This window comes from Callithrix jacchus, chromosome 1, assembly GCF_049354715.1.
Source record: "Callithrix jacchus isolate 240 chromosome 1, calJac240_pri, whole genome shotgun sequence".
NCBI lineage: Eukaryota > Metazoa > Chordata > Mammalia > Primates > Cebidae > Callithrix > Callithrix jacchus.
The window spans coordinates 195,424,306-195,438,720 of NC_133502.1; the positions used below are offsets into that span (position 1 = coordinate 195,424,306).

Consider the following 14,415-nt stretch of genomic DNA (forward strand, 5'->3'; position numbering starts at 1 on the left):
GCAAAGCCCCTTTCGTCAGGTTCTGCAAGGGAAGTCAGGCCCTAGGAATTCCCATGCATAATCCCTTCTCAGACAGGGTATCTGTGAGGGGGCGCCACAGAGCACAGACACACGTGGCAGGGGAGATAGTATAGTTACAGCTGCCCCACCTTTGCCACAGGCCTCTCCCCAGCCTACTCCTGGGCCTCCTTAGAAAGCTTGCCTCTATGAGAATTGCAGGCTCCCTGGTCTTGTGAGAATTGAAGGTTCCCTGGGCTTATGACAACACAAAGGGAAACAAGAAGTTCCAGAATACAGGGACCCAGGGCCAAATGGGAGAGGGCACAGGGCCAGGGGCCCTGGCCAGACATAGAGACCCAGGTCTGCAGCTGGCCAGTTGTGGCTGTGGTGCCTGGCACCGTCTCAACATGGCCCTGGAGCTCTACATGGACCTGCTGTCAGCACCCTGCCGGGCTGTCTACATCTTCTCGAAGAAGCATGACATCCCGTTCAACTTTCAGTTTGTGGATCTGCTGAAAGGTCAGCTTCTACTGCCACCCAGAAGGCCTGGTCCTTGGGGGAGGCAGGGCATACAGCTTGGGACTTTCTTTTTTCTTGTTTCTTGATGGAGTCTCGCTCTGTCACGCAGGCTGGAGTGCAGTCGCGCTATCTTGGTTCACTGCAACCTCCACTGGGTTTGAACTGAGTCTCCTGCCTCAGCCTCCTGGTAGCTAGAATTACAGGTGCACACCACCACATCCAGCTAATTTTTAGTGTTTTTAGTAGAGACCGGCTTCACCATGTTGGCCAGGCTGGTTTCGAACTCCTGACCTCAAGTGATCTGCCCAACTCAGCCTCCAAGTGCTGGGACTACAGGCATGAGCCACCACGTCCAGCCTGATTGGGGCATTTCTGAGAACTAGAGACAGAGACAAGGGAGTCCCCCAAGAGGTCTGCAGGGAAGGAAGAGAAGCCAGGGGGCTTGTAGGCTGCATCCCTGTCTAGCCTTCCTTAGCCAGTCCACACTAATGACAGTCCTTATGCCAGAGGTGAACAGGCTCTTCTAGGGGAAGGGGGAAGGAAGAGCGGCTGGGACTCCCTGGGCTCTCACCAGGTGCCCTCACTTCCTTGTGGGAGTCTAGGACCTTGTGAACACAGCACCTGCTTGCCAGGTTGGCAGAGGGGGCAGAAGTGCACAGTCTGTCTACACCCATCCTCCCCAGTGTTCCAAATGGCTCAGGGCTCCACTGACCCCTAGTGAGGGTCAGAGGGGTGGGTTCCAACTCCATCCCGGGCACACAGGGGCTCCAAGAGTTCAGCCTGCAAAAGCAGAAGCCTTTGGAGCACAGAGGAAGACACAGAAGCTGTGGAAATGAACAGGGTGCGAGTGGAGCCCTGGAAATGTTTCCAACAGGAGGCAGCTGGTCCAGGAAGAGCTTCAGTTCCTGGCCCCACATCAGGTTCCCCATTCAGACAACCCTGATTGCATCTGAGGGGCTCCCCTTTGGATGTCCAGCCATGCGCTGGGCCCAGCTTCCTTAAAGCGAGGACAGAGTGAGGGTGATGGGAGCGGGGCTGGGACCCAGGCCCTCAGGGCTTCAGGTGATTCAGAGGCTGTGGCTGCAGATCCTGCTTTGTGGGTGGGCACTAGAAGCCTCCAGCTTCTGGGCCAAAGGGTCATCCTGGTCCTGGGACACAGGGAGGAGGCACGGGAGTCACCAGCCCTAGAGTGGGGCAGGCTGGGAGCCAGCAGTTATTATCCCGGTCTGGTTCTGCCACTGCCTTGCCCTGTGACCTGGGGTAAGCCACAATGTCCCTCCAGCCCTCAGTTCCTTCTTCTTGAGAAAAGAGGGGGGCATTTGTGTCTCTAGGAGTCTCAGTTCTCTCTCCCCTGCAGTCCCATAGCCTCAGACCTTCCCTGCTCCTCCCAGGTCACCCCTACAACAAGGAATACATTAAGATCAACCCCCTCAGGAAGCTGCCCAGCCTCAAAGACGGGAAATTTGTCTTAACTGAAAGGTGAGTCTCCCCCAGGGCCCTTGCACTGTCTCTGTTTCTCCTGGGAGACTCAGTGGGAGCATCTGTCTTTTTACCACGGAAAATCTCACATGCACACTAAAGTTGAGTGAATGCTGATGAACGAGGGTCATAATGAACCCCACAGACCCACCTCTGACCGCTGCCAATTTGGGGTCCATTTTACATCAGTTCTGTTCCCCTGCCTTCCAGACACCCCATCATTTCAAAAATGTTTAGGGGCCAGCTCACGCCTGTAATCCCAGCACTTTGGGATGCTGAAGCAGGTAGGCAACATGGGAAAACCCCCATCTCTACAAAAAAATATAAAAATTTAGCCAGTGTGGTGGCCCACACCCGTAGTCCCAGCTATGCGGGAGGCTGAAGTGGAAGGATTACTTGAGTCCGGGAGGTAGAGTTTGCAGAGAGCCATGATTGTGTCATTGCACTCCAGCCTGGGCAACAGAGTGACACCCTATCTCTAAAATAAAAATAAGTAAATAAATCAATAAATGTTTAGGAACATACCTCTCAGAGGTAAGGGTGCTTGGAAAAAAAAAAAGCAATAGGCTGGGCATGGTGGTTCATGCCTATAATCCCAGCACTTTGAGAGGCTGACATGGGAGGATCACTTGAAGTCAGGAGTTCAAGACTGCAGTGAACTCTGATTGCACCACTGCACTCCAGCCTGGGCTATGATAGAGTGTAGCATCACTACAATACCATTAGGATACCTAATGAAAGGCCGGGGGCAGTGCTAATGCCTGTAATCCCAGCACTTTGGGAGGCCGAGGTGGGCAGATCACCTGAGGTTGGGAGTTCGAGACCAACCTGACCAGCATAGAGAAACCGGGTCTCTACTAAAAATACAAAATTAAGGCTGGGTGCAGTGGCTAACACCTGTAATCGCAGCACTTTGGGAGGCCAAGGCAGGCAGATCACCTGAGGTCAGGAGTTTAGAGACCAGCCTGGCCAAAATGGTGAAACCCTGTCTCTACTAAAAAAAAAAGTACAAAAATTGGCCTGGTGTGGCATATGCCTGTAATCCCAGCTACTTGGGAGGCTGAGACAGAAGAATTGCTTGAACCTGGGAGATGGAGGTTATAGTGAGCTGAGATTGTGCCCCTGCATTCCAGCCTGAGTAACAGAGCAAGACGCATCAAAGAAAAGAAAGTAAAATAAATAAAAATACAAATACAAAATTAGCCAGGCATGATGTCATGTGCCTGTAATCCCAACTACTGGAGGCAAGAGAATCACTTGAACCTGGGAGCCCGAGGTTACAGTGAATCAAGATCACGCCATTGCACTCCAGCCTGGGCAAAACAAGAGCAAAACTCTATCTCAAAAAAAAAAAAAAAGATATGTAATAAAATTAACAATAATTCCTGAACTTCATCTAACATCTGATGCCTGTTCAAAACTCTCTGATTATCTCCTAAATGTTTTCTTGGCAGTTTGTTTGGATCAGGTCTGAAGGAGATCTGAGTCTTGCAGCTGGTTGCCGTGTCTCTCCTACACTTTTTTTTTTTTTTTTTTTGAGACGGAGTTTCGCTCTTGTTACTCAGGCTGGAGTGCAATGGTGCGATCTCGGCTCACCGCAACCTCCGCCTCCTGGGTTCTGGCAATTCTCCTGCCTCAGCCTCCTGAGTAGCTGGGATTACAGGCACGTCTCCTCCACTTTTAATCGATAGCTCTCTCCATGTCCTGACCTTTTCACCTTGGCATGGCTGCTGTGATGATAAAGGAACCCTTGTCCTGTGGAGGTTCCCATAGCAGCCGTCAATCAGCAAGGCCTAGGACGTCCCCTCCAAAGCATGACTCCCCTCCGTCCCCTCCCCTTACTCTGATGCGTGTCTCCCCTCCGTCCCCTCCCCTCACTCTGATGCATGTCTCCCCCGTCCCTTTTGCTCACTCTGATGCATGTCTCCACACCCCCCCCACCATCCCCTCCCCTCACTCTGATGGATGTCTCCCCTCCGTCTCCTCCCCTCACTCTGATGCATGTCTCCCCTCCGTCCCCTCCCCTCACTCTGATGCATGTCTCCCCTCCGTCCCCTCCCCTCACTCTTATGCATATCTCCCCTCCATCCCCTCCCCTCACTCTGATGGATGTCTCCCCTCCGTCTCCTCCCCTCACTCTGATGCATGTCTCCCCCTGTCCCTTTTCCTCACTCTGATGCATATCTCCACACCCCCCCCACCGTCCCCTTCCCTCACTCTGATGCATGTCTCCCCTCCGTCCCCTCCCCTCACTCTGATGCATGTCTCCCCTCCGTCTCCTCCCCTCACTCTTATGCATGTCTCCCCTCTGTCCCCTCCCCTCACTCTGATGCATGTCTCCCCCTGTCCCTTTTCCTCACTCTGATGCATGTCTCCACACCCCCCCGGCTGTCCCCTTCCCTCACTCTGATGCATGTCTCCCCTCCGTCCCCTTCCCTCTGTTCCCACGGCCTCCACCCTTCCCAGACACCACAACCTTCCCAACAGTTGCTGGCCTCCTTGTTGTCCATTCTGCCCCCTTGGGCTCACCCTCCATCATGCAGCAGAGAGGTGGAGCCTTTCATGCCCTGGCTTACATACTGCCTAATCTTAAGGATTAAGTCTGTAACCTCCCTGCGTCTCCAGGGGCCATCATCTGTGGCCTCCACAGTGTCTCAGTCTCACCACTCCCCAGTCACCCACTCCCTTCTTCCAGCTGCACCCACCTGCTCTCCTTCTTCAAATTCACCTTGCTCCCCTTACCCTGGTATTTCAGCATGTGTTTTTCTTTGCCTACTTTTAGAGACAGAGTCTCCCTCTGTGGTCCAGGCTGGAGTGCAGTGGCACAATCTTGGCTCACTACAACCTCTGCCTCCCATGTACAAATGACTGTCGTGCCTCAGCCTCCCAAGTAGCTGGGACTACAGGTGTGCACCACCACACCTGGCTAATTTTTCTATTCTCATTTTAGTAGAGACAGGGTTTCACCACGTTGGCCAGGCTGGTCTCCAACTCCTGCCCTCGAATGATCCGCCTCCCAAAGTGCTGGGATTACAGGTGTGAGTAAAAATCCGTGACTGGCCTGTTTTTGTTTTTGAAAAAGGATCTGGCTCTTTCACTGAAGCTAGATTGCTGTGGTGCGACCTTGGCTCACTGCAGCCCCAAACTCCTGGGCTCGAGTGATCCTCCCTCAGCATCCTGATTCGGCACGTGCTCTTCCCCTTGCTGGCCTACTCTCCTCTACCACCAGCCCCAACTCCTGCTCACCCTGCAGGTCTTCCTCCCTGCCCTTGCTGACTGTCAGACAGCTCTAGTGAAGATCTTTCCCAGGGCTGTTTGGGCTCCTCATTGCTCTGGAAGCCCAGCACTTGGGGCCAGGTCACACCAAGGTGGTTGGGGTAGAGGCACTCGGAAGGCAAGGTAGTGCCCCTAACTGGCCTCTTCTGCAGCGTGGCCATCCTCTACTACCTGTGTCGCAAGTACAGCACACCGTCACACTGGTACCCGCCAGACCTGCACATACGTGCCCGTGTGGACGAGTTCATGGCTTGGCAACATGTGGCCTTTCAGCTGCCCATGAAAAAGATGGTTTGGCTAAAGGTGAGCAGGGTCACTTGTGGGGCTTGGGGACAAGGGGACAAGGGAGTCAGGAAGGCTGGAGACCACTTATGGCCCTGCTGACTGCCGGTGAAAAGTCTCCCTCCGTCTCTGAGCCTCATTTCCTCAGCTCCTTCTCCTGCCTGCCTAACAGAGTTGTCAGGAGGGTGGACTGAAACAATGGGTATGAAAGAGTCTCACTAGGGCAAAGGGAAGAGCATACAGGAGGTGCTGATGTTAGCCACCCCAGGACAGCATTCCATGCTTTTCATTCTGAACAAGAGAATCTCAGAGTCAAAGGGCCCACAGAAGGCCAGGCGTGGTATCTCACGCCTGTAATCACAGCACTTTGGGAGGCCGAGGCAGGCAGATCATGATGTCAGGAGTTTGAGACCAGCCTGGCCATCATAGTGAAACCCTGTCTCTACTAAAAATACAAAAAATTAGCTGGGTATGGTGGCATGCACCTGTAGTCCCAGCTACTTGAGAGGCTGAGGCAAGAGGATTGCTTGAACCTGGCAAGGCAGAGGTGGCAGTTAGCCGAGATTGTGCCACTGTGCTCCAGCCAGGGCGACATAGCGAGACTCTGTCTCAGAAAATTTGAAGATGACAAATAACCAGTACATGTGTCCCTGCTTCTAAATGTATGCCTGTGACAGGCATCAGTAATCAGTCACAGGATTTATGCCTGATGAGTTATCCAAATCCTTGTGGACACATGAGCCCAGGCAACTTCCACCAATCAGAACTGCTAAAAGAAGTGAAACTACTTTATGTCCTCGGAACTGTCCAATAGCTTTCGAGCAGACAAGAGTACAGAGACCTGGTAGGGCAGGTAGCCCAGGTGTGCAGCCTCCTCTTCCCTCCTCTTCCCAACCCTGGCCAGTTGCTGATCCCAAAGATAACAGGGGAGGAAGTTTCAGCTGAGAAGATGGATCACACAGTGGCGGAGGTGAAGAACAGCCTGAAGCTCTTCGAGGAGTATTTTCTTCAGGACAAGATGTTCATCACTGGGGACCAAATTTCACTGGCTGACTTGGTAGCCGTGGTGGAGATGATGCAGGTGTGGGGAGGGGTGGAGGAGAGTTAGACCTTGGGCAGAGGTGGGACTCCCCTGTGACCAGCGGGGCCATCACTTGAGGATAGGCTGGTGAAGCCGGGAAGGCAGGTGTAGCTGCCATAGGGGCTGTGGGAGCCAGGTCTGGGTGCCCGGACTCAATGTGGGGGCAACAGGAAGCACAGAATGTTATGAAACAGGAGGGATCACAATTCTCCACGCTTGACAAAGATTCTTCAGTGTGGGAGGAGCTGGAGGGTGAGCCTGAGATAGGGAAAAGGGCACTGCATTTCCTGGTCAGTCCACCAGGATCCCAGATGCCTCTTCCTCTTGCTGGACTCCCCAGGAAATGTTCACTGGCTTCCTGGCTGTCCTGGCCCTGCCTGTTTCCCAGAGCTCCAGACAGACAGCTGTGAAGGACAGCTCTCCTGGCTGGGTCTGAGCGGCATCCACTGTGCGTTTGGAGGCACACCTGGGTGTGGGGCATGTATGTGGCCTCTACATTCACGGGAGGGTGACCAGTTCTGCCTCTCCTGACGCTGGCCAGGGTCTACACTGGCCATCCTGCACACCAGCTAGGGCACTGCACACTCACCAAAGAGAGTGGCCAGAGCTATGCCCAGGAGGAGGCATCCGGGATCCTGGTGGATTGACCAGGAAACGCAGTTTTCTTTTCCCTATCCCAGAGATCTCTGACTGATATGCAAATTAGTCTCTTCGATCTGTTTGCAGTGCAGATCAGCATGAGAAAAAGTCATTCTGGCCTCCCCCAAGGGTTCAGTCATAGGCTTCGTCCCACACCCCTTACATTTCACCCACCACCTCACCCCTCTTGGGCTTCCCGAAGATCTTGCGTGCAAGCCAAGTTACAGGGTAGACTGCCTTAGTGAGCCAGCCAAACTGCAGGGCAGACTGCCCGCCAGGTCTCCCATTCTAGCCCCTGTGCTTGATCACAGTGGGAGGTTAAACATGGGGGAAAAAACTGAGTTCTCCCCCTCATCCACATATACACACCTGGGATAAGGGGTTTCCCTGAAAGAAGGCAGGATTCATGGGAGGTCGCGGGCTGGAGAAGTAGAAGCTGCCTGGGTCAGGAGCCCTCTCAGTGTGGTTCAGAATTTGGAGTGAGAAGACCAGTGACCAAGGACCCTGGGGGATTCTGGATCCTCTATCCCCACCTACGTCTATTACATAGTCTGTGATGGCTTGCTCAGGCTTAGGGGACAGCAGCCTAATTCTTTGCAGAGGCTGATGGGGAGAGCCCCTGAGGCTGTGGGCAAGGACCCAGGTGGGGCTGGTCCCCAGGATGACCACCTCTTCCTCTTTGTCTATCTATAGCCCATGGCAGCCAACTATAATGCCTTCCTGAACAGCTCTAAGGTAGCTGAGTGGCGCATGCGGGTGGAGCTGAGTATCGGCTCTGGCCTCTTTAGGGAGGCCCACAATCGACTAATGCAGTTGGCTGACTGGGACTTTTCAACATTGGATCCAGTGGTCAAGGAGAAAATCTGTGAGTTTCGGGAGAAGTACTTGTGATCCTAGGCGCAGTCCGTCCTGCAGGGCTTGGCTGGCTCAGCAATCTGAGCCACGCTCCTTAAAGGAAATGCTAAAAAAAAAAAAAAAGAACTGTTCTTTGCCTAATAAAGAACTGGAACAACCATCACAGCTGCTGAGCAACAGACAGTTGGTGTATGCGTAGGGTCTGATGTGGGAGTGGGTGGTGGTCACAGATCCTTCCAGTTTCCCAGAAGAATTTTAAGAGTAAAGGGTTAAATATAGTTGCATTGTCAGTAATAATAGTTGGTGACTTCAAAACCCCACTTTCATTAATAGAAAAACTACAGAAGATCATCAAGGAAATAGAGGACTTGAAAAACACTGCAAACCAATTGCCCACAGTAGACACGAACAGAACTTTCCACCGGACAAGAGCAGAACAAGCATTCTTCTAAAGAGCATGTGGAATATTCTCCAGCATAGAGCGTATATTTGGTCATAGGTCTCAAATTTAAGAAGATTGAAGTCATACAAAGTATGTTCTCTGGACACACTGGAATAAAGTTAAAAATCAAGAACAGAAGGAAAACTAGAAAATTCACAAGCATACAGAAATTAAAGAGCCCACTCTTAAACAACAAATGGGTCAAAGAAGAAATCACGAGGGACATTAGAAAGTATCTTAAACAAATAAAAATGAAAACACAACATGCCAAAATTTACAGGATGCAGCAGCAGCAGTGCTGCGAGCAACATTTATATCTGTAAGCATATAAATTAAAAAAGAGCAGCCTCGAATCAATAACCTAACCTTATACCTTAAGGAACTAGAAAAATAAGAGCAAACTAAACCCAACACCAATAGAAGAAAGGAAATAATAAAGATTAGATGGAGATAAATGAAATAGAAAATAGAAAAACAATAGAGAAAATCAATGAAACCAAAAATTGGATTTTTGAAAAGAACAACAAAAATTGGCGAACCTTTAGAATAGCCAAGTGAAAAAATAAGAATAAGAATAGTTAGAATAGCCAAGTGAAAAAATAAGACTCTAATTATTCACCAAGAGAGAAAGTGAAGGCTGAGTGCAATGGTTCACATGTGTAATCCCAGCACTTTGGGAAGCTGAGGCAGGAGGATCACCTGAGGCCAGGAGATTGAGACCAGCCTAGGCTATATAGTGAGACTTGTTTCCATATATATATATATATATATATATATATATATATATATATATACACACACACACACATATTTAAAATTAGTTGGGAGGGCAGATACAGTGGCTCATGCCTGTAATCCCAGCACTTTGGGAGGCTGAGGTGGGCAGAATACCTGAGGTCAGGAATTCAAGACCAGCCTGGCCAACATGGTGAAACCCCATCTCTACTAAAAATAGAAAATAGCCAGGTGTGGTGGCAGGTGTCTGTAATCCCAGCTACTTGGGAGGCTGAGGTAGGAGAATCACTTGAACCCGGCAGGCAGAGGTTGCAGTGAGCTGAGATTGTACCACTGCACTCTAGCTTGAGTGACAAGAGGGAAAGTCCATCTCAGAAAGAAAAAGAAAGAAAGAAAGAAGGAAGGAAGGAAGGAAAGAAAGAAAGAAGGAAAGAGAAAAATTAGCTGAATTAGCTGGGTGTGGTGGTACATGACTGTAGTCCCAGCTACTTGGGTGGCTAAGGTGGGAGGATCACTTGAGCCTTGGAGTTCCAGGTCACACTAAGCTATGATTGCACCACTGTGCTCCAACCTGGGCAACATAAGAAAACCTTATCTCAAAAAACAAAAACACAAAATAGAAACCAGAAAGAAATGAAGTAATCACTCCTGGTCTTAGAGAAGTGCTAAGGTTTATTAAAAAAATAATGAATAATTGTATGTGAACAAATGAGATAACCTTGAAGAAATGGGAAAATTTTAGAAATGCACCATCTACCAAAACTGACTTAAGGAGAAAGATAAAATTTGAATAGACCCGTAACAAGGGAAGAGATCAAAATATTAATTTTTTAAAATATCCTACAAAGAAAAGCCCAGGACCAGATGGCTTCACTAGTAAATTTAACCAAATGCTTGAGGAATTAACACCAAGCCTTCACAAACTCTTCCAAAAAACAGAACAGAAGGAAACATTTTTCAACTCATTCAATGAGGCTAGCATTACCCTGATACCAAAGACAGAAAAAGACATTACAAGAAAATAAAGTTATAAAGCAATATCCTTAAAAATATAGATGTAAAAATCCTCAGCAAAATATTAGCAAATCAAATTCAGCAGCATATTAAAAGGATTATACACCTTGACCAGGTAGGATTTATCCCAGGAATACAAATGTGGTTTAACATACAAAAATCAATCAATGTAGCACACCATATTAACAGAAAGTCACATGATCATCCTAATGCAGAGACGGCATTTGAAAATCTCTAACATCTTTTTATGATAAAATCACTCAACAAATAAAGACTAGGAAGGAATTTCCTCAACCTGAAAAAGAGCATCTATGAAAAAACTATAACTACTCCATACTTAATGGTGAAAAATTGAGTGTTTCCCCACTAAGATCAGGAACAGGACAAGAATGTTCATTCACTTACTTCTACTTATTTATTTATTTTTTTTGAGACGGAGTTCACTCTTGTTACCCTGGCTGGAGTGCAATGGCGTGATCTCGGCTCACCGCAACCTCCGCCTCCTGGGTTCAGGCAATTTTCCTGCCTCAGCCTCCTGAGCAGCTGGGATTATAGGCACACGCCACCATGCCCAGCTAATTTTTTGTATTTTTAGTAGAGACGGGGTTTCACCATGTTGACCAGGATGGTCTCGATCTCTTGACCTTGTGATCCACCCGCCTCGGCATCCCAAAGTGCTGGGATTGCAGGCATGAGCCACCGCGCCCGGCCTACTTCTACTTATTAGGGCAATTAAGCAACAACAACAAAAAAAGGAACTAAGAGCATCCAGATCACAAAGAAAGATGTAAAACTATCTTTAATCATAGATGATGACGTTGTAGGAACTCCCAAGGAACTCACTTAAAAAGCATTAGAGCTAATAAGTAAGTTCAGCAACGTTGCAGGATACAAGATTAATACACAAAATTCAATAGTATACATTTGCAATAAAGGATCAAAAACAAAATTAAAACAATGCTTCCATTTATAATAGCATCAAAAAGGATAAAATACTTAGAATAAATTTAACCAAAAGAAAAGCAACACTTGGACACAGAAAACTACAATGTACTGTTAAAGGAATCCAAAGAAGCACCACCAAGCAATCTGACCTGAGAAAGCCTGCAGATTCAACAGAATGAGTCCTGCTCTTCAGCAAGCGTGAGTCCACCCATGTTCCTTGTCAATGACGATAACTTTAAATGTCAAGAATGTCAGAGAGGCCAGGCACAGTGGATCACACCTATAATCCCAGCACTTTGGGAGGCCAAGGTGGGAGGATCACTTGAGCTAAGGAATTCAAGACTACCCTGGGAAACAAAGTGCAACCCCGTCTCTACAAAGTCCAAAAATTAGCCGAGCATGGAGGCATGCGCCTGTGGTCTGAGCTACACAGGAGGCTGAGGCAGAAGGATTGTGTAAGCCCAGGAAGTCGAGGCTGCAGTGAGCTGAGTTTGCACCACTCCAGCCTGGGTGACAGCATGACCCTGTCTCAAAAAACAAAAAATGTGAGATACCATGGGGAAGGTGTGGCCCTGGGGTAGGGGCTGGGAGACTGGAAAGCAGCTGTTAGCGGTCCCATTGCTGCCCAGAGCAGACAGTGCCCTGTCCACCCTCATGAGCTCCTTGGACTCCTTGGACAGGACTGACTACACATGAGAATGTGGGGACCCTTATTTTGAAATTGTTAAGAATCTCAAGATGGCAACACCAAAGCTTTAAACCAAGTGCACGGCCCTTCCGAGTTGTAGACCCACGAGGCCGACAGACTGCCATTCACATCCTGGTATAGCCACTCCTCTTGAGTGTGGCTGGGGCCTGTGCTCTATTGCTTGGAAGCAAGGCTTATCCCGAAGCCTTATTTTCAGGGAGGTGGATTTGAGAGCTATTATCCCACCTCCTTGCTTGGTGCCCTGCGAATAAATCTTTTCTCTTTTGCAAAACTCGGGTCACGGTGATTAACTTACTGTGCATGGGCAGGACGGACCTCGTCCTGGCCAGTAACACCCGCAAGGCATTCTGGGAGTCTGCGCTGCCAAGACAGCACTGAGCAATGGTTGGGAGTGGTCTGCCTAAATGACTTTTCACTTTTTTCTAGGCTGGGCACAGTTTCTCATGCCTGTAATCCCAACACTATGAGAGGCTGAGGTGGGCAGATCATTTGAAGCCAAGAGTTTAAGACTAGCCTGGCCAACATGATGAAAACCCATCTCTACTAAAAATACAAAAATTAGCTGAGCATGCCTGAAATCCCAGCTACCCGGGTGACTGAGGGTTCAAGCACTAGAATTGCTTGAACTTGGGAGGCAGAAGTTGCAGTGAGCCGAGATTGTGCCACTGCACTCCAGCCTGGGTGACAGAGAGAAACTCAGTCTCAAAAAATATATGTATATTTTTTTCTATAAATTAATAAAAGGAATACAGCCTCTTGTGAGCTGGTTTATGTGAGTTTGATTCAAAGAAAATGATCAATCCTTAAATATAGACCAAATGAGGTTTTTTGTTTTTTTTTTTTTTTTATATGGAATTTCCCTCTTGCCACCCAGGAGGGTGTGCAAAGGCGCAATCTGGGCTCACTGCCACCTCTGCCCACCATGTTCAAGTGATTCTCCTGCCTAAACCTCCTGCATAGCTGGGATTGCAGGTGCGGGCCACCACATCCAGCTAATTTTTGTATTGTTAGTAGAGACGGGTTTTCACCATGTTGGCCAGGGTGGTCTCGAACTCCTGACCTCAGGAGATCCACCCACCTTGGCCTCCCAAAGTGCTGTGATTACAGGCATGAGCCACCACTCCTGGCCCCAAATTAGGTTTTGAACTTGCAAGACAGGCTGAGGCCTGCCCCAGAATCCTGACAGCTCCTCCTTGGGTCTCTGATGTGAGTTATCCACAGGTGAGGAAAAGGCAGCCATTGGCTTCTCTGAGTGTTTAACTCCTTTAAAAACTTTAACACGGAAATCTGAATTTCTTATCTTTCCTTAATTCTTTTTTCCAGGTAAAAATCATTATTACCAGCAAGCTGTCATGGCTCCCATCTGTAATCCCAGCACTTCGAGAGGTGGTGATGGGAGGATCACTTGAAGCCAAGAGTTTGAGACCAGCCTAGGCAACATAGTGACACCCTGTCTCTACAGGGAAAAAAAAAAAAAAAAAGTTAAACTAGCTGGGCATGGTGGTGTGCATCTGTAGTCCCAGCTACTCAGGGAGGCTGAAGTGAGAGGATGGGTTGAGCACAGGAGTTGGAGGCTGTAGTCAGCTATGATGATAGCTGCATTCGACCCTGGGTGAGAGAGTGAGACTCCATCCAAATAAAATAAAATAATTATTACTTTCACTTTGCAGAAATGTTCCTTACTCTGTAGAAAACATTATGCTTTGGCTGACACACTTTCAGTGCGATTTGTTTTAGGAAATGACACGGGACCCTGACACTGTTTGACAGGCTCCATGGCAGGCCTTGGGGAGCTCCCTGGCAGCAAGAGGCCGGCCTGGGCTTATGGCTCAGCAGATGAATCCAGGCTGTGGACTTGCAAGGACTCTGGAGGGCGCTAGCTTCCTTACCATTTTAAAGATGATGGAGAACGCAGGCCTGGAGAAGGGAAGAAATGAACCCAGGGAACGCGATGGATGGCACTGCGCTGGCAGGAGTAGCAAGACCAAGGCTGTCACATTCCAGAGAGTGCAATTGGAGTGAAGCGAGTGGCCACAAAACACTGAACGTAAGCCCTGAGGTCTCTGCAGTGTTGAGCCAAGAGTATGGACTTTGGAGCCAGACTTTCTGAGCCTATAATCATTCAGAGTCTGTCTCCTTCTCTGTAAAATGGGGACGGTGGGAAATTCTGACACACAGATGCACCTTGAAGACATACTGCTAAGTAAAATAAACCAGCCAGGCACCAAAGGGCTGGGACTGGGGCCTCTCTGTGCGTCCCCCTGAGGGGACCCACCCTGATCCGGCAGAAGCCAGGCGGGCCCAGCCCTCGGACACGCCGCCCGCCTTCAATTGGACTAAAGTGTCCCAGGCGTCCGAGCTGCCCAATGGGTTTCCGCGGTCGGGGGGCGTGACAGCAGGGGCGTGGTCCAAGGTCGGAGACCTAAGTCTTGGCACCGG

At 49.3% G+C, this 14,415-nt stretch overlaps 1 protein-coding gene across 4 annotated transcripts; it reads left to right on the top strand.

Moving 5' to 3' along the window:
• The first annotated feature begins 309 nt into the window (after positions 1–309).
• On the top strand, positions 310–14,273 carry LOC100388510 (glutathione S-transferase theta-4). Of its 4 annotated transcripts, none has more exons than XM_078336422.1 (6): positions 310–519; positions 1,911–1,998; positions 5,427–5,577; positions 6,461–6,637; positions 7,970–8,141; positions 13,300–14,273. In XM_078336422.1, exons 1-6 carry the CDS (start codon positions 312–314, stop codon positions 13,383–13,385), a joined length of 882 nt encoding a protein of 293 aa, XP_078192548.1. In that variant the 5' UTR covers positions 310–311; the 3' UTR covers positions 13,386–14,273. The 4 variants fall into 4 exon arrangements, with proteins under 4 accessions (XP_078192548.1, XP_078192556.1, XP_035123476.1 ...); XM_078336430.1 differs by having other exon boundaries at positions 6,461–6,613; XM_035267585.3 differs by lacking the exon at positions 13,300–14,273 and adding an exon at positions 8,465–13,279.
• The last annotated feature ends 142 nt before the right edge of the window (positions 14,274–14,415 follow it).

What these genes read in the sequence shown, in the direction of transcription:
- LOC100388510 (XM_078336422.1), top strand. Translation starts at nt 312, where the DNA reads ATGGGAGAGGGCACAGGGCCAGGGGCCCTGGCCAGACATAGAGACCCA. An exon ending in AAAAGATGGTTTGGCTAAAG is followed by an intron (nt 5,578 to 6,460) that starts GTGAGCAGGGTC and finishes AACCCTGGCCAG; the next exon opens with TTGCTGATCCCAAAGATAAC. An exon ending in AGTGGTCAAGGAGAAAATCT is followed by an intron (nt 8,142 to 13,299) that starts GTGAGTTTCGGG and finishes TCTTTTTTCCAG; the next exon opens with GTAAAAATCATTATTACCAG.